This window comes from Trichoderma reesei (assembly GCF_000167675.1).
Source record: "Trichoderma reesei QM6a unplaced genomic scaffold TRIREscaffold_10, whole genome shotgun sequence".
NCBI lineage: Eukaryota > Fungi > Ascomycota > Sordariomycetes > Hypocreales > Hypocreaceae > Trichoderma > Trichoderma reesei.
The window spans coordinates 150,068-169,515 of NW_006711157.1; the positions used below are offsets into that span (position 1 = coordinate 150,068).

The following is a 19,448-nucleotide window of genomic DNA, read 5'->3' on the forward strand; positions in this document are numbered from 1 at the left end:
CTGCTTAGCGAATATTACCCCCGTGAACTTGGGGCGTTGACTAGAAGCCGTTGGTCCTTGCTTTTGGATGAGAACTAAGCTGTCATGATGTCCCGACGCTTCTCAGGTATGTATCTGTACACACACCCTGTGATCATCCCTATTCACCTGCTCCTCGTGGCTGACAGAAAGGAGCTGTAGGGCCATGGGAGACCTAGTCAAGATACTTACAGGCATACACGGAGTAACACGCCCTGGTCCTCTTCCGGGAGCTCAAGTGGCCGGCCATAAGCCCAGCTCAATACGCGGCCGATTGCACATGTCGTTATAGAGCACTAGCACGAAGTCCGGATTACTTCGTACATGGGATGGGAATGAACGGCCGGCTTCCTTGTCGACGTTGCCTGCATGCACGGAGCAATTGCTCGCTTGCTCTGCACGCGGCGATTGCAAGAGGCGTCTGGGGCCATGCAACATGACGTTCCCTATATGGAGAGGACCTTGAAATACTGCCGAGCCAGGCACTCGTGCGTCTCGAGATTGGCGTTCTGCTGTCGTCGAGGCAATTCTTAGCTCCCAATGCTACCCCTCTCGGTGAACCGTCGACGACTCTGATTAAGGTTGGTGTGCCTCCTCCTCGCCTTTGTTGCTTGTCCAGGGAGGGTGGTGACTCGGATAAAGTTGGTGTCCTGCAAGCGACAGCTTCGGATTTCCTTGTCAAATCTAAGGGCCGGTACCTTTTGGAGGGTACCATTCGTTCGCGTTGAAGTTCTTGAGCCCGAGTATCGCACAGCCATTCAGCGTGAGGCAGGCTCGTTGTAAAGTGCCCGGGCATTGATAATCGTTCCCAAGGAGACGTCTGGGTTTTGGAAGTTGCCATCCTCGCACCTATATAGCCTCGGGGAGCTCCCCCCTTTTCCTCATCTCCCCTTCCCCAGCTCTGACCCAACGGCATCTGGACTCCATCGACAGCATCAAGGTTGGCCCTAGTTCTTATATACACACGTCTACTTGTGTATTTCTAAGACAAGCTGAGGCTTGATCGGGTTGCCGCAACACCGAGACCTTTCCGAACCCCCAGAACTCGGGCTTCAGAATCACATCCCGAGACTCTCCGAAACCGCCAACATGGAGAAGGTTTCCAAGGGCCTTTCTCAGGCTAAGGAAGATGCTGCCGCGGCCTATCGTACTGATGCCAACATCAACAGGGCCAAGCGTTGGGCTGGGCCTATTGCTCGCCGCATCCCGTCTGCAGCGGCCGAGTACCTCATCGAAAAGGTGCCAATTGTCCAATGGCTACCCAGGTACAACCCCAAGTGGCTGCTGAACGACTTCATCGCCGGCATTACCGTTGGTGTCATGTTTGTGCCCCAGGGCATCTCCTACGCCAAGATTGCCACTATCCCGGTGGTACACGGTCTGTACTCTGCCTGGATCCCGTCCTTGCTCTATCTCTTCATGGGAACTTCAAAAGGTTAGTCAAAGACTGGTCTCCCGCATGTTTCCCTTATAAAGGCGGGACATGCTGCCTTTCTCTTGAGCGTTTACTGATGAGTTGTTCCGCCCATACAGAGGTCTCCAGTGGCCCGACATCGGTTCTTGGACTTCTTACCGCCGAGGCGGTTGCCTCTCTGCCAGATGAGGACCCGGCCACTGTTGCTTCGGCCGTGGCGTTCATGGTTGGCCTCTACGCCCTGATTGTGGGGGCTCTCAAGCTCGGTTTCCTCCTCGACTTTGTTAGCGGACCTGTCTTGACCGGCTGGATTTCGGCCGTTGCTCTGGTCATCTTGCTTGGTCAGGTCGGCTCGCTCGTCGGCCTCACAGTCGGCAGCACCACTGTCGAAATCATCCGCGGCGTCCTTGGCCATCTTGACAAGATCCAGGGAATGACGGCTTGCATTGGCTTGACCGGCATTGCGATGCTCCTCGTCTTTGAGCACGTCGGAAAGACTCTTGGCAAGAAGAACAAGTGGATCAAGTTTGTCTGCACCAGCCGAGCGGCAGTCGTCCTCGTCATCTACACCTTGATCTCCTGGGGCGTGAACCACAACCGCGGAGAGGACAATTACATGTGGGCTGTGACTGAGATCAACTCCAGCGGTCTGCAAAAGGCCAAGTCTCATGATACCTCTCTCCTTGCCAAGGTGGCTGGTCGAGCTGTCGCTCCCTTTATTGCCATGTCCATCGAGCACCTGGGCGTTGGAAAGGCCTTTGGTCTGCGGAACGGATACGACATTGACCGCTCTCAGGAGCTATTGTTCCTCGGAACCGCCAACATGGTTGCTAGCATTCAGGGCTCGATGGCATCTGGAGGTGCCATGAGCCGCACGGCCGTGTCCAGCGAGGCCGGCTCAAAATCCCCGTTGAACTTCATCTTCACTGCTGGCTTCGTCCTCTTGACTCTCTACGAGCTTGCCCCGGCCTTGTACTGGATCCCCAAGGCAACTCTTTCCGCCATCATTGTAAGTTTGATTTCGGGCTGCTGTCGATAGCTAGCAAATGCTAACGTTCTACCTCTCCCCTAGATCATGGCCGTCGCTCATCTCGTCTCCCCGCCCAAGCTCTTTTACCGATACTGGAGGATCAGCTTCATCGACTTCATTGCTTCCATGCTCGGCTTCTGGGTGACGCTCTTCACCTCAACCGAGATTGGGCTGGCCGTGTCCGTGGCCTTTAGCCTCGTGTATACCCTTCTCAGACTTGCTTTCCCTCGCTTGGTCAAGGTCTCTCATTCACAGGCGGAGACCAACCACTGGACGCTCTCAAAGAGCCGCCCCAACGATGCGGAGATTGATGTTCCCCCCGAGGCGTATTACGTCAGGTTCACGAATGATCTGCTGTTTCCCAACGCCGAGCGTCTCAAGAACGCGATTGTTGATGACATCAAGGTTCGCTACACGCCAAACGCGGCGATGCTACGAGCTGCCGAGGACAACCGCACGTGGAACGACTCCACGAAGCGCCGAGTTGCCAACATTCGCAAGAGACTGCATATTCAGCCCATCTCCACAGACATCTCTCCCTTGCGCTATATTGTGCTCGATTTCGGCATGATTTCATTCATCGACACGACCGGCGTCTTGCTCCTCATCGAGCTGAAGATGGCGCTGCGCAAGTACCTGGGCAAGGAGCTGCAGTTCCGCTTTGTCAACATGGCTCCGGAGGTACTTGAGAGGTTTACGCGCTCAGAGTGGGAGTTTGCCCGCGAGGGCGAAGAAAGGACTGGTGATGCCGATGTCATCTACTCCTCCTTGGAGGTTGCTCTTCTCCACCGCGATGGCGATGAGAAGGACGAAAAGGTTGAGTTTGTCGAGAAGACGTTGGATGTGTAAAGAGTCGATTCTTTGGGGGGGTAAACTAGGGCTTAGGATTGGGAATACGCGTGCTGGGGCTGTTATGGACAGGGCTGGGAAGCCCTGGAGGAGTTTTGGATGGGACTTTTCTTGCGATGGAACATGGGCAACGTTATGATTATGATATCGATATCTGTCTGTTGAGGGACGACCCGGCGAGACACACATTTAGCTTCTCAATCTACATTTTTGATCACCCAGACGTGTTCCCTGGACTATTTCCGGGGGCTTTGTAGTATTCTTCTTATCCGTGGAAGTGTACCAGTGAGTATCATGTTAAGCAGAAGGGCATGGACCATGAACCAGATGGACATCTTTAGGAGGGAGTGGCTACGTAGTAACATAACTCAGCTGCCCAGCATCCCGAGTGTAGCCAAACGCTGCTAAACATTCCTTATTCACCCCATTCATCACCATGTATAGTAGGTACTTATAAACGAGACAAGGACAGACCTGCGTTCTATACGGACGTCTTACTGACGTATAGCTGCCCTGGGGCTCTCCACGTACCTAGGCTCCGGAGTCTAGATCTGGGCTTATACTGCACGTAAGAAGCATGGCGCCAGACGCCCTTTTCCCCGTGCTTTCACCCCCTTCCCCCAATTCTCGCACCTTCTGTGTTCCGGCCGGACGAATCTCGGTATGGGATAGGGGAGAAACTGGGCTCTCTCCTGATGCTTATTTATTGGTTGTTGATGGTTCTGTGTGGAAAGGATTTGGGGACAGAGGGGAAGAGGGAGAGAGAGAAAGACTATTGTTTTTCTTTCGCTGTTCTGCGCCTCATGGGGGTCTTTTGTATGGGGCATGTCTGTGAAGGGTATAGATTGTAGGATTGAACTTGGGGGTAGAGAGGTGGATAGGCCTAGGAATCTGTGCCGGAGTTAAGTTTGGGGGGGTGAGGAGGAGGAGGAGCAGGAGAACAAGGAGGGAATAGAAGGCAGAAAGAGGTGGGCTATCTTAGTGTACGTTTCGGACTTTGCATGGGCAACTTGGGAACTTTTGGGGACTGGATGCCATAGAGCTGTGGGAGGGGAAGTTATGTGTCCTGTGGAAAAGGGCCGAGAGGAGGCAAATCTGTGAAGAGAAGAGACGGGAGACATATGGGGGGAAAGCCCGTAAGGAGGCAAGGCTCGGCGATGGGGGGGGGGGGGGGAGGGGGGAGGAGGATGGAGAATGGGGGATGTGAGAGACGGGGAAATGGAGGAAGGGGGAATTATGCGAGGAACCTTGGTTTGGCAAAAAAAGAAAATGTAGAGTAACTTGCTTGAGCATGCCAGGGGAGGGGGTGTTTATGGGAGATATACGGCGTGGGCATGGGGTCCGAGAGGAGGGAAAAGGGGGGTGCGCTTCCTCATGAGGAGAGAAAAGGGAGGGCGTATACAGGGCGTGTGGAGTGTACGGGGCATATGGATGGAGGTCAAGTCACTCGCGTATGGCAAGGCAGGTGTGAAGTTGCATGTGTACTTGTATGGTGCTGGCTTTGAAGGGAGTGCGGGCAAGTTCTGGTGATGGGGCATGGAGAAGGGGTCATGATTTGTGATTTGATGGGGAGATGGGGCGAATAGGGGCGTGTTACACTCCTTGACTTCTGCCTTGCTTGTATCGTGGCTTGAGGTACAGGTAAGGGAGGGTATCTATCTTGAGAGGAGAGTGGAGGAGGAGAAGGAGGAGGACAGGATGGGGCGTGTCCGTGTGTCCGTGGGCAAATGTTGGAGCAATGATAATGCTTCGTATAAGTGAGAATGATAAGCCCCAGTGGCAATGAGTAGCGGTTTGTAAGTACACAAGATGAACTTCAGGGGTGGATGAACCAAACTGGGCTATAGGATTGCTTGGGCCTTTGTGGTAAGCTGCCATTAAGCATGCCTTTGTTTGGGGTAGATCAAGCTGAAGATGTTGCTCTTTATATGCTGCTTTACGTGTTTGTGACTGTTCCTTTCCTTGCGGTATACATAAGCATGAGTTTTCAGCGAGAGATAGAGGCGAGGAATGGCACATGATGGACTATTGTCAAGCTCAAGCTTGATGTATTTCATACGATTGTTGAAGAGGATGAGTGACTAGCATTGCTAATGTTGTATGCTGTGATGTGTGGATGAGACATGATGTTTCCCATCTACAATGAACATTACTAATGGCCAAAAACGACGGATGAGGTAGATACGATTGATCAGATGGAAGACTCTTCGTACCTCAACACACAATGCAAAGCAATTCATCTATAGACCTACAGGACACTAAAAAAGTCTTTTCTCTCTACATCTTCGCAGCTGATGACTAGCTCATCAATACCTCTCGCTCACTATTTCCACGGGCAACCTCATGACCCTTCCCATAAGATCATACACATTAGCTCCTCACTTCAGTACAGTTAGCTCAAAAAGGTCTTCTCTAATCCTCCGCCATCCGCAATCCCATCTTCATCCAGATGCTCAACGAAATAGTTCATTCTTCATCAGACGATTCTTTCTCGTCATCATCACTCTCAGTTTCCTCGGTGAAATCTCCCGACAGGTCTTCATCCCCCGACTCCTCGTCACTCGACTCATCAAAAGGCAACTTCCTCTCCCGGTCTTCGCCCTCAATCTCGTCGGCCACATCTCCGTCAATTGCTTCACTCTCTGGCGTCTCGATGTCATCGTCGACTGCGGCGGCCGGAAGCTGGGGAGTGACCGTGGCCTCACTTCTGACAAAGAATGGGTGAGACTCGGTCGCTGCTCTTCCAAGGCATATATACCCGATTGGCGTGTGAAGCACGTCATGTGCTCTGCAACGAACACCTACCCACTCCAAGAGGAATGCAGGACTAGTCAGCTTGCCGGCCTGTGACCTTCTGATGTAGTCGTCCGTGAGCTTCCACTCTTCGTAGTCTGTATACAGTCGGCCTGCTAGAATGCCCAGCTCGACCTTGAGCCATGTCGGAAACGCCGTATGTGCCGGAATCGGCGGGAAAGAGTAATATCGCAGCTCATTGAAAGGGACCATAGCTCGGGTAACGGGAGCTGCGTAGGCGATCAAGTGTATCTTTGCTTTCTCTGGGGAAGATCGAAGCTCCGGAATGAGCAGCTCGACCTCTTCGGGAATGACGACGAGGGCAGTCTGGGTGGACGGACTCCATAGGATCCATTCTACAGGGCGCTATCATTTTGTTCAAGGCGTCAGTACACTTATACTTGAGAACTAGAGACGAAGGCAGGCATTAAGATGGCACGTAAGACTTACCAGGAAGCGATCTTCAACGGTCTCAGTCAACTTGGGCAGCACGATACTTCGACAAAACTCTGGTGAAACAAAGAGTCTCGACCCTGAGCTGTGGATGCCAAATTTCCTACCCACCTTGGTCCTGCCGATGTAATCGAGAGCATGGATCGTTTCGCCATCACTTGTGTCCAAAACTCCGGTTCTCAAGAAGCGCGATATGCTGGACTTCAGCCCAGGAAACTTGAGGGCTTGGTAGTGAACAGGCTTCTCTACCTCGCGGACTGCCTCAATCTGCACCTCAACGGCTCGCTCTTGCTCTACCTCACCCAAAGTTTCAACACGCACGATACCAGTGTCATGATACGAGCTCAGCTTATCAGCGAACTTCTGGAGTCTCCGAGAATGGAGTGGCTGAACTGATTGCAAAGATGCATTGCCCGAAACAGCTCCGTAAAGTTGGTCAAGTGTCTGATGCTCAGGCTCTTGTAGAAGCTTGAGCAGCTTGGATCTGGATGCCGTTGATGTCAAATAATTTGGGAACTGTAACAATGCGCTCTCACGCCTGCAAAAATCCATCCCCTGGGCCAAAAAGAGCGGCCGCAAATCTTCATTTGCCAAGCATGTTTGCTCAAGAAGCCAAAAGATGACGTCGGGAGACTGGATCTCCTGCTTAGTCGAGGAAGTATTGATCCTTGTTCGGATGTCTCTGATGCTTATATCGACCTCGGGAGGAGCAAAGAATGTTACAGACTGTGTTGTTCCCAGCTGTCGAAGCCGCATGGCCGCTATCATGTATGACATGTCACAATTAGCATCGGCTCTTTCTCGCGCCCTTATCTAAAGTTTTTTAAAAAAAAGAGAAAGATTAAAGAAACGCACCTTGCATGGTATTATCTTTTGTCTGCTTCAGAGCCAAAGTCAGCGCTGCTCGTGCATCCTCCGGCAGCTTCAGATCCACGCCTCTCGTATGGGCCTCATCAAAGTAGACGAAGCAGTCGGTGAGATCGTTGGCAAGTCGTGTTGCCAACAGCGGCATCTCTGGTTTTGCTGCATCTCGAAAAGCCACCCAGGCCCTGTTGTCGTCGCGAAAATAAACAGCTGACTGGGCCAAGGGATCAATGTCAAACCACATCCGAGCCAAGTGTCCATTTCCTGTCTCTAGAATGTACGCGCCAGCATCAATCAGAACCTTGATCCCTCGGCGGTGGAGCATCTTGAGCATTTCGAATTCACTGAGGCGCCGGTTATTGCGGTCAGTCAACACCGCGTATCCCCTATTCCGGCACTGCAACAAATATGAAAGAACCTCGGCATTCGTCTGAACTAAGCCTGGAAGGTCTTCTTGCTGAATCGTCATGGGAAGCATGTACTTGTTGTCGTTGGTGCCGCTGAAGCCCGTCGTCCGCGCACCAGGTAGTGCGTCTGACGACTTGAGCGGCACGTCCCACGCTGAAGCCTGAAGCTTGACAGCAAATTGTCTCGCATGATCTGGGAATACAAAGTTGTTCATGTAGTGATTTGTCACGACTCGATTCTTCCGCAAATGCTGCCAAAGAACCTGCATCTGAAGTTCATCATCCAAGTTAATCAGATTCCAAGACTCCAATGCTGGAGGCAGGTTGGACTCGGAAATCCATCGCTCGTACTCTAAAGCCGCATCTTCAGAGGTCAGGATGCGCTTCAATCCTTCACGGAACTGACCAAATGTTAGGCCAGTAGAATAAAAGCTCAAACATGTTAATAGAATGGCAACATCTGGATGGCCGTATTCTGATAGCTCGGATGGGACACCTTTGGCTGCGAAGGGAACTGCGACGGGAGGGCGGTTCGGATGCAGGCCATATTGAACATTCCATCTTTTCCCAAGGCAAAGAATCAGGATCTTGTGAACAATCAGGCCTCGGATGACTAGCAGCTTGGTCCTCGCGTTGTTTGGCTGGGTGAAAGCCTGACTGGCTTTATCAAGCAAATCGTTATCACATCTCTCCTCAGTGAGGACTCGCTTGATAGCTATTTGCGCTGACTTGTGCACCGCCTTGTCCATGTGAAGGAATGGAACTTTGCCGCTCGCGGTATCTTCAACTATGAGCCGATCAAGCTCATCTTCAACGTCGCTTCTGAGAAATTGTACAGATGGGAACCAAGACGAACGACCAACCACTTCGATGCTTCCCGGAAAGCCAGCTTCTAGCTGTGGCATGTACTCTGCAACCATAGCTAGCAGACCTTGCGCAACCTGCCATCGGAAAGGATGCCCATCGATCGGAAGTTCTTCACCGCTTGGGTAGTTTAGCTGAGTCTTGGGAGACAGAGTGAAATCGGATTCATCAAGCAAATCACGGCAGTGCGCGTCCAACCAGGTCTGGAAGTTGACCATCTTCTCCGCTTCAGCCAACTTGTTATCAGCGAGCCGCTGTAGCCCGGACAATCTGTAGGAGAGTATGTGTTCATGACTAGTCAAGATCAAGCCCTGTGAACTTTGAACCTCTCTGTGAAGCTCACAGTATGCTTGTAGGACGTCGTCGGATGTTGGGGTCTGCCGTGAGAATGGTATATGAAGTATTGCTCTTCCAACGAGGCCTCCCAGCCTTGCATGCATCATCTGCGCAGTCTGCATGATGAGTGACTTTGGAACCACAAGACGAGAAAGATTGGTTCCATTGGCCACGACAGCCGCTGCCATGGGCAGGATACACGACGTTTTCCCTACGCTATAAGTTAGCCATTGTCATGCCTGTGTAGGAACACGGTACCTTATGGCTTACCTCTACCCATATTCAGTTGTAGCAGACTGTTTTCGCCCGATGCTGGATTAAGAGTGGCTCGCGCAACGTTGATCTGGTCTGCACGAATGAGGATATTGCTGTCCAGCTCCAGGAGCAACCAGTCTGGGTTTTCCTCGGCGGGATCCCAGTTCTCATGGCCAACGTTGCGCAGCTCTTCCTCTACACCACGTTGGTCTCTTCGTAGGATCGCTGTTCGTAGTCGTCGCAGACGCTGAAGTTCTGCTATTGCGCAGCCATAGAGAATGAGTGCATCTTTCATTCCAGGTCCGAATTGATGATTGGCCTTTGACCGCAAAAGCTCCAGCATCTCGACAGTTGTCGAGCATGGCAAGAGGTTACCCATGGTAAGCCACTTGGAGCTCAAGTCGGCTGCCCAGAGGGATTTCTGAATACAATCCCGGTAAGAAGCTCCCATAGATTGAATACCGTTAATTGCATTCGCAACAGTTTCTGCGGAGGGATTCGATCGCCGTGCGACATCAAATGGTTCGGGATAGCTGGTTTTGAAAGCCGCCAAGCTGCCCAATAGATCTTGGCCATAGCTCCGACGAAGATCATTCGACGAGCGGCTAAACGAGGTGAGAATATCTTCCAGTTCGAAGACTTCTTCTGGCAATCTCTCCTGTCTGTTCCCCTTTCCAGGCAGCGAGCTTGTTGACTCAAATGGCTCGGTAAGAGATCTGACCTTGAATCGTTCGAGCCTTGGACAGGGCTTAGTGACGAGGCCTTGTGAGATAGATGGAATGGTGCGTTCATCTTTCTTTCCAAAGGATGTGGGGACACTATGAATCCATCGTTGAGGTCGTTCCTCGAACCGGCGCCCAGAGTGTTGACGCAGAATCGAATCAATCCTGTTCACATAAGCCCATAACTGGTCGTTATGGCATCTGCGATCCCACTCCGGCTTGATATTCTTCAGAACCAAAGGAACATTGATGGCTGTCGGTTCCCAGTTGCCAGTAAAGCCAGCGTCGGGTGGAAGATGGGGCCACCGATCTGATAGGAGCTTCGCGAGTATTTTGCCTTGCTCTTTGCACCGTTCCTGATGAGTCTCTTTCTCACTTTGAGTGCTTTGTTTCTTACCCTTTGGAATCTGCAAAGGGACGAAGGCCTGGGAGATTAAAGCCTCCAGAGTGTCGGCCGAAGGCGGACCACGGTCCTTGAAGTGCGTGAATGTAGCATGCAGCGGAGGTTCCAGTTGCCTGATTTGCTTGATGCGACAGAATCCTACAAGAGATACCAAGATGTCCATATCAACTCGAGGGTTGAAAGCCAATAGACCCAGTTGAAAAGCCCACAAGAAAGCATCCTCTGTGTTACGGAACATGCTGACCAGGCTTCCCCAGCGTGAACTGATGGGCTCTTCGACCTGAATAGCAAGCGGCTGTATACTCCATGAAGAGTCGCCGGAGCAGAAGCCGTTGATGGAAGTCCATGACTCAAGGACTTTCGCCAGCGTGCTGTTCATGTTCAAGAGTAGGTTTGGCGCGCGAAGAAGCTTGACAACTAGGTACACTCTATCGCTTCTTTGGGTCGTGCGCTTGTCACGAACTGGATAAGTGTATTCAGTTTGCTTCAAAGTTGCTGTATCGTGGACTGGTCGTTCATAAAGCTGGCGGCGTATTTGCGCTCGATGGCGAAGCTGGGATAGATTCCCTACGGAGCTCACTGGTTTCACATTGACAGAGGAAAATCTCGCCAGGAGTGTGGCTCTTCCCTCCATGGACCTGACGAATTGCTCAAATGCATCATTCTGGATGGTTGTCGTCAGAGAGGGGTCCCATGTTACTCTCTGCAAACGCTTTATGTCCTGAGGATAGTACTCCCGTCGAGGGAGGAGTCTGGCCAGCGTTTGCATGTCAGGTGAGGTTAATGGGTCCCAAGGCTGAGCGGCACCCGATCCAAGAATCTGAAGTGCTTCTTCCGTACCGGTACGTCCTGTTAGAGGATCTGGCAAGCAGAACGACGTGGCCGCATGGCATAACGCTTTCAAAACGAGCAAACGACGCTCTGGGGGCGATGACAATCGGCCAAGGATGTCATCAATTTCGAAGCGACAGTATCCTTCAGTCCGCTTCAATCCCACAAATACATGTATGCCATGCTTATTGCGGCTCCAAGTCAGCTCTCCAATGGGTATAATGATGCTCCTCCGGGTCTTATCCTTGACATCTCGTACCACAATCTTACTGGCAAGCCCATACCATGTACCGACGTCCTGGTTGAAGTCAATGGAAGCCTTGAGTTCACGGCTGTAAAGTGATCTGGCTTTGTTGACGTGGAATGACAAGTCGAGGTGATGAAGCTGAACCGCTAGCTTTCCTCTTCGAGATTGAATGACTGTCAAGTTTTCCGGCTGCTCAAAATGCTCAAAGACTTCAGAGATTTGCCTGAACTCATAGGATCTGGGATCAACGAGTATTATATTCTCGCCACGAGTTGCACGGCGGCTTCGAAGATCAATGTGCCAATCCTGCCACTGTCGAACCCACGGCCGTCGGCGCACCTCGATCACCCCGGTCATTGAATTCAACCAGTGTGTGCAGTCTTCCAAGAGGCTCGCCGGTAAATCGAAAGAATCAGAGTCTGGACTCCGAAATATCGAACTGTTGATGAAGTCAAGCTGGTCCCCGTCCCTTGTAATCGCTCGTATGGAAATGTGAGACTTGTATTTGCCGAAATGAATAGCATGTCCCTCAACCAGATCTGCGAGTCTATGGGTCATACCCGGGACGGCCGAAGGGTAGACGAATAGGTTGCGATCTCCAAAGAGGGCTCGAACAGATGGATCGTTGCGCAGTTCCTGGGGGAGGCTACCACGCGGTCTTCCGTTGACCAGAAAGTGTCCTTCCAGGATATTGAAGTGAAACACTTGGCTACTCTGCGAGCATCCATATGATTCGGTTTGGTATACCGTCCAATGCGAATTTGGGCGTGGAAGATGTGTCCAAGGAGACTTTTGGTGAACCTTTGCCTCAGGAGGACTTTGCCCAGTAAGTCCAAGGGCATCCTGAAGAACTTCATAGTGGGTTTCTATGGCAACGTGGAGCAAGTTCTCCAGGCGATGAGCCATCTTGGCGTCTCGAATCATCATACTCTTCAACAACTTTGGCATATTGTTGATGTCTGTCGTCAAGTTCTCCTGAAGGGCCACCGAGGCTTTGACCCAAGCAAGAAGTTCAAAAGACGTCAGACTTGCTCCAGTATCAAGGTGCGTTGCAAAAGTTCGACGACAAAGCAATGCTGCTTTGAGGCCAAACCTGGCGAGACGACCTGCCACTGCTCCGTCTTCCGCTTTTCTCGATTCTATCTGTAGCTGTGCAATCCATTCAAGAATAGCTGCTCTAGCTGAGTCAAGTAGGTGTTTAGACTGGTCGCGCATTTCGCCTTGAGGCAACAGCGAGAACATCCGCAGAGTCAAGTTGATCAGCAATTCCATACAATTCGTTTCCCTCCAGTTGCTGCAAATAGACGATAGCTTATTTTTGATCTGGTCCCCCAAGCTGGTCACAAACTCCCGTTCTTCCATGACTGCGTGGATAGACCGGAGAACCCCCCTTGAGCGAGGGCCAGCTTGGAACGCCAGCTGGGATAGCATCAAAGCAGTGTCTTCGTTGCTGAAGTTGAGATTTGAGGACCCCAACTCAACAAGAATATTGATCCACCGGCGTGATTTGCCCGACATCAGTTTCTGGTAAGCGGAAAATTCGGCCGCCGACAAATGAGGAGGACGTCTCGTCATGTTGGCTTGAGTCTCGTAAGACGATGGACCATCGACATCCGGCGCTGGGTGGCTTTGAGGTCTCATCACGGTACTAGAGAGCCCAGACGGAATGTGCACGCCGCACAGATGATGTAAAGTCAACGGCTTGTTGAGATCTGCCACCCAGAGTCGAGCTTCAGAATCATATAGATCAAAGTCCGCAGCAAATGGCAAGAGAATCTTGGCCAAGGGAACCAATCCACTGTTGAAACTATAATGCGTTTCAGTAAAGCATTTTTTGGCTGACGCAAACGTCACGCAGCTGGTGTTTGCCGTCATGTGGTGTTGTAGCGGAGGGCATTTCTCAAGTCTCGTTCGAGGCGAAGCCGAGGGCTGTCGATGAGGGTGTGCCAAATCTCTAACAATCACCCATGTAGCGTTGCGATAGGCAGACAAGAATGATGGGATAGCCAACTCGAAAACGATGGACTGTCGTTTGAGTTCATCCTCCGGAAGAAAATCCTCGTGAACTTTGACCTCTAGGCGTTTTCGCCGCCTGTAGTATAAGCATCGTTTGCACTGCGAGACATTGCGAACGCCGCCATTCCATGTGCAGAGACAACTCAAACTGTTAATCTTCTCAGTGTAGTCTTTGTATTGGTTTGTCTCTTGTTTCCACGCTGCCTCTTTAGACGCCCGGTCGGCGTCTGAACAGGCTTGGATGCGACCCATCAGCCGCCTCATTTCTTCTGATTGGCGAACATACTGACAGGAAAAGGCGTCAGCTGCCAGAGGGCGAAGAATATGTGCGTGCTTGGCATCTTTCTGTCGCGTAGCGATATACAGTTGGACGGTCTGTAGTCGGCTCATGCCAGCCAGAGTAGGCAGTTGAAGCGCATCCAAGAGCTCGGGTGTGAAAATAGGGCAATATCCACGCAGGAGTGGACAGACGCCAATCGCGCACTCATCCATTCGTACCCAGAGTTCAAATATCGTGAGAATCTTGATGCTCTGTTGTAAGGGGTCGCCGTCATAGAGACTGCCTACTTGGCTGAACACGTTGTGAATGTCTCTCGCAAGCGTTTGGCAGAACTCTTTCGCCTCTCGCTCACTAGTCGGCTTCGTTCGTACATCCTTCTCGACGCCCATCTCTAGCTGATCCAAGGCATATATCCTCTGATTGAAGTCGATTTTCTCTTGCATTGGTCTATCCAAGGAACTGGGAAGACGCAGAGAAGTCGTGCCAGAGACCGGTCCAATGCTTTTGTAGTTTTCCAAGAGCTTCTTAAGATGGCTACCACTATTGAGAAGTGATAATCGGAGGGAGTCTTCCGAAGCTTGTGCGGGAAGCGCCCGAATACGTCTTTTCGTCTTCGACTTGAAGTTCTCCCATAGGCTTTGGACGGTTTTGGTTGCTTGTTGAATTGAATCCTCAATGCCTGGGACGATATTGTCGAAGACATTTTCGAAACTCTCCTTGTATCTCGACGATAATCCGGCCTTTTGTTTCTCAGCTTTTGCCATGCGACGACACAGCTTGACTTGAAGTGTGATGACCAAATCAGGTTCAAGATTTTTCAGCCGAGAAAGCTCAGCCGAAGCATCTTGAAGCAGCCGAGAAAAGAAGACACACATCAACAATTTGTAGCTTGCTCTCCCCGATTTGCCAAGGGAAAGGTGAAGATGCCTTTGAGTCGCCACCCGCAACACCAGCCAGAAGGGAAGTCGTCTCCATGGTAGTATAGCATTTGGCGCGAAGTTAACATCGTCTCTGACCCTCTTTCTCAGCTTAGGGACATTGACGGACTCGCCAATACCTTCGAGGACGATCATGAACAGCTGGGTTATCACAGCCGGATCAGCAGTATCTCGAGCCTCGACAACTGACACTTGAGCTTTTCTTGCTTGGGCTTGTACGGTGTGGATGGCTTCTCTGCTCGCTTTCTCGAGAAACTCAGCAACGTTCTTTTGCAGCTCCTCATCACTGAACTCCGCAGCGCTCAAACGGACAGCACGGCCTGGGAAGTCCCAGACGAGTGCATTATCCGCGGCCAACACATGTTCAGTGGTTGGCGAGGTTTCGAAAGACTCAAAGACGACAAATTCTTGTTTGCTTCTATCGTAGGCATCGTTAGTAATCTGCAACGGTGTAACAGCCAGAAGAGTATGAATACTTACTGGTCGATCTCACGTCGGATGAGGATCGCAGCGTTTTGTTCGACGACGTGACAAATGAGAACGTCGTTTGTTCCAAGTGTGCGAAAATGCTCCAGTAGTGTTACTCTATCAAGTCCTTCTTGGTTCAGAGCTCTGCATGCTCGGAGTGATTCGCTCAAGGAGTGAAAGGCATCTGCGAACGGCGAACTCGCTAGACCTTTCACCCTCTCACACGCTGCCTCGAGTCTGTTGAGAAACTCGCTCGACATGGCGTCGTAGTTGTCTTCCTTTGCCCCTGGTATCTTGGGAGGGAGCACGGCATGCTCGATGATGGACCGTATCGACGCCATGCCGAAGGGCTGGGGGGAGGTTGGAGGTTGGGGACGCAAAATGGCAGAGCGGAAGAGACGAGAGGGCGCGAAAGGCAGAGTTTGTGGTGTGTGAAAAGTTTGCAAACGGAAAGCTCAGAAAGCTGGAAACGCGTCGTGATAAATATTGGGCGCGCAGGCCTTGACAGCTGTCTGGAGTGGGCGGCCAAGGCTTGCCAGCTGGCAGCCGGCGGCCAGCAGAATCTCGACGCAGCAAGCCGATGGCCATATCCACGCACATCGAAGGCTTGATGGGTAGTTTCCATGCTACAAAAGAATGATATGACAAGTGCCTATTGAGTTCTGAAGAAGAAGAAGTAGTATCTGGTGATGTACAGGAAGATGTCACTCGGGCAGTACCCCAGGTTATATAAACGCAGCTACCACGATGGAGATTCAACGAGAGACTTGATGGAAGCCCGGAGCTGATGCTGCAAGCCAGAAAGAGAAATGTCTGCAACTGGAGGGCCCGTAATGATGATGAGGAGGAGGAGGAGGAGAAAGGGGGGGAAGAAGAGCAAAGGCAGGAAGGGGTTATGGCTCAGAGCGGTGAGTCAGGTGACCTCACGCGAGGTGCAAAGCAGCACTCAATATGAAGGGAGACTTGCACACATGAAGAGGTGCGCTCAGTATCAGCTACCGCTTCGGGAGACTCGTAGTCTACGAATGGTTGTCTGCGGATGGCGGCGAATTTGCAGAGATTCCACTTTAGATGCTCCCCGAAGGGAGGCCGCAGACTGGAGTAAGCGTTGACCATGTGGGAGGCCGACAAGAAGGAAACGGCCCTACAAGATGTGCTTGATCAAGACCCTCTGAGTACAAAAATTTCACAGTTATTTGCTCATGAGAACAAACGCACGAAATGAAGTTCTTCGTTACTGTGTCTGTCCGGGCTGATGCTTCAGATCGAAGCGTGTCCGTCCTACAACAAGGGCGCTGTATCCCTATCTTGGATTGAGTTGATAGGCTTCTCTCCTCGCTCCTGACTCAGTACGCCCAAGCAGCTTTAGCTTGTAGAATGCCCACTCAGTATCACCGTGAGCATCCTGCTGCTACCTCGTAGGGTTTCATTCACTCGTCTCCTGCATCGACCGCAATGTTTCACCTTGATTGCAGCTCTGCTACACTCTTGTGCAAAGTGCCTCGAAACGGAAGTGGTTCTTCGTCGAAAGGCTGACGAGCAAATATTCACAGTCTCCGTCTCATTCCTCACAGCGACAGACGAGAGTGATGGGGAACTGATGAGACCCCTGATCGTCATAGCAAGCACCCTCTTCGTTGAGAATAGGCTTTATATCGCAAATAATCACAGACAGTCAAACAACCCACTCGCTCAAAAGTAGACCCAGGCCTCAAGAAAGTGATCATGAACGCAAAAGGGCAAACAGAAAACCTCCGAAGTGAATATCGCGGCCTTTTTCTAAACATTCTCCATTGTTGATAGTACACAGCAGCCACAGGAAATAGCTAGCTTTCTCGCTCCCCCTTTTCGCCGTTTGCCTTTATTGCGCACGCACCGTCATCTGGTGGCTGTTGATGCCTTTAAACTGCGAATCCGAGTCTCGCTGCTGAACGTAGGGCACCCAAGTGTCGTGGCCCCCGATGGGCGACTTGCTCTCTTGCGTTCTCCGTCCGGAGATGCGCCCAAAGGCGCCGGAGAAGAGGCGAGACATGGAGTCCATGATGGGGCCCTCGAGGACGTGGTTGAGGAAGGCGGGGAGAAGCATCAGACAGGCGCAGGTGAGGCCGACGTTGATCTCGACGGTGCTGCAGTAAGCCATCAGTAAGTATATGCTGCGTTACACTAGAAGAGGTCCTGCTGGGTATGTAACGTACGCCCACACGGCCATCCAGGAGAGGTTCCAGGAAGCATCGGGATTGCTGCGGAGAATCGGTGTCATTCCAAGCCGGACAAGGCTGGCAGCGCAGGCACTAGTATCAAGTTGGATCCTGGTCAGACACTCACGTCTCAAGACTCGTAAGATAGCATGGCTCGTCACTTACAAGAGACCAATGCCAAACACCGCAACTACCTTGAGCTTCCTCTTCAAGTCCATGTTGAGTCCCACCACGACAGGCACAGGCAGCACGAGCGTGTACAGGTCCAAAGCTGAGCTCGAGATACCAGAGACGTATGGCAGATAGATAGGGTTTAGACAATGGCCAGGCACAGTCGGGTTCCACGCTCGCTCGACGGGGATGCAGCTGAAGACGGTGCCGAAGAAGAGGCTGGTGGTGAAGCCAAACGTCAGGACGATGCCGGCAATGATGAGATAGCGCATCCTAGTAGATCCCGCAAAGATGCGGTAGTAGAAAAAGAGGAATGTGAGTTTGACGCAGCCCGAGGCGAGTAAGTAGATGTACGAGCCGATGGTGAAGAACTAGGCCGTCTCCGTCAGTCGTGCTGCGCGAGTCGAACATGCGCGATAGAAGGAATACTGTACCTTTAGCATATCTACGACATATTGAACGGGAACATTCCATAGATGGCGCCCGATGCCTTTGTTGTAACCTGTCCTCGCGGTTACTTTACTGAGACGTGTAAGTGTAGACGATAGAGGCGACTTTGACTTACAAAGAAACATGAATACCGAAAACCCAACAACCAAACACTACCCATGTCAGTTGACGTTGTCCAAAGCATGGCCTATCTTTATCCATGCTGCTTACGTATGATATCACACAAAAGTCTACCCAACAAGTCAGAAACTTGATGCTCTTTCCACGCAGTGCAGTCATAGCAGCTCGAGAAAACTCACAGTCGTCCACGCCCAGCTTGGCCTTTGTGATGATAGCGCGCGTGTACAGCCTCATGCCCACGGCCAGCGTGGTTATCGTCAATAAGGTCGAGTGCAGCGCAATGTTCTCCGACATATGGTCATACGGATCGATAAAGTTGGGCTCGACTCCCGGGGGCGGCGGCATCCCGCCAACAAGCCATTGCGAAGTCATGATTGCCCTGGATCTTGCAACCTTCCGAGTAGAGAGCTCGTTTGAAGTCTTGGGTTTCGGTCACTGAGCTGTGTTCAAAAGAGTGGAAGCAGGAATCTGCAGCAGTTCGGGAAGCAGCAGCAGCAGCAGCAGCAGCAGCAGCAGATCAGCGGTGCGTGTTAGACGCACGATCCAGGAAACCCAGGGGAGCGGAGGCGCATAACTTGATATGTATGTATTCCGGACGGCAAAAGGGCAAGACAGTAATGCGCCGAAAACAGAAACACGAACCCGGGCTGAGGGACGCATACACACACACAGAGAGAGAGAGAGAGAGGAGGCATGGCCAATCTAAATGGAGCGCATCGAGAGCTGATCCTGCGGCCACAAGGATAATAAACCGCAAACCGCAGAAACCTGCGCAGCGGCCTGCCTTGTTGGAAACCCACCCCCGTCCTCAATATTGTGTGCCGGATTGCCTGTCGAGAGAGAGCGGAAGAGCGGGAGAGAGGGAGAGAGACAGCACAGACGCACACCACTCACACCCTCCACCACGGCCGCAAATCTGTTTTACTCCGAACGGGACACAGGAAAGAGAAAGCCCGTCCCCCCTCTCAGCCAATATTCATTCTCAATATGCGCCCACACCTTTTGCCGTATTCTTGCAGCAGACAGAAGGGCCAAGGCTTGGGGGGGAGTGGTGGGCACACACAAACGAACATCGAATCCTTCGGGCTCTTTTAGGTGTAACCCTCCCCCCACGAGGCTGCCAATTGGAGGATCAGGACCTGCTTCGTAAACTGGGGCTTGGCTGTGTCCCAGTGTAAGTTGGAGAATGGTAAGACACGGGATGAGGCATGGCCGAGTTGCATTTTTTGGCGCAGGTAGGGCAGAAAAGGTGAAGGAATCTCGGGACAACGTGGGTGGCGTCTCGAGGCGTGAGAGAAAGCTCGGACATCTGTCGAAGTCC

The 19,448-nt window shown here is 51.8% G+C and overlaps 3 protein-coding genes across 3 annotated transcripts; 1 reads left to right on the forward strand and 2 right to left on the reverse strand.

Moving 5' to 3' along the window:
- Positions 1-1,107: 1,107 nt before the first annotated feature.
- Positions 1,108-3,311, forward strand: TRIREDRAFT_62285 (uncharacterized protein; the record flags this gene model as incomplete). Its single annotated transcript, XM_006965547.1, has 3 exons — positions 1,108-1,453; positions 1,552-2,441; positions 2,505-3,311. 3 exons carry the CDS (start codon positions 1,108-1,110, stop codon positions 3,309-3,311), a joined length of 2,043 nt encoding a protein of 680 aa, XP_006965609.1.
- Positions 3,312-5,777: 2,466 nt separating this feature from the next.
- On the reverse strand, positions 5,778-15,529 carry TRIREDRAFT_62633 (uncharacterized protein; the record flags this gene model as incomplete). The annotated part of the gene is made up of 5 exons (XM_006965704.1): positions 5,778-6,470; positions 6,555-7,318; positions 7,413-9,239; positions 9,299-15,135; positions 15,201-15,529. The coding sequence occupies 5 exons, from the start codon at positions 15,527-15,529 to the stop codon at positions 5,778-5,780; spliced, it is 9,450 nt and encodes a 3,149-aa protein (XP_006965766.1).
- A 1,351-nt stretch (positions 15,530-16,880) lies between these two features.
- On the reverse strand, positions 16,881-18,761 carry TRIREDRAFT_121990 (GPCR, PTH11-type; the record flags this gene model as incomplete). The annotated part of the gene is made up of 8 exons (XM_006965705.1): positions 18,307-18,761; positions 18,218-18,237; positions 18,123-18,159; positions 17,992-18,059; positions 17,552-17,928; positions 17,384-17,479; positions 17,065-17,314; positions 16,881-16,967 (listed from the first exon to the last, which is right to left on the reverse strand). Exons 1-8 carry the CDS (start codon positions 18,497-18,499, stop codon positions 16,881-16,883), a joined length of 1,128 nt encoding a protein of 375 aa, XP_006965767.1. The 5' UTR covers positions 18,500-18,761.
- Between the last annotated feature and the right edge of the window lie 687 nt (positions 18,762-19,448).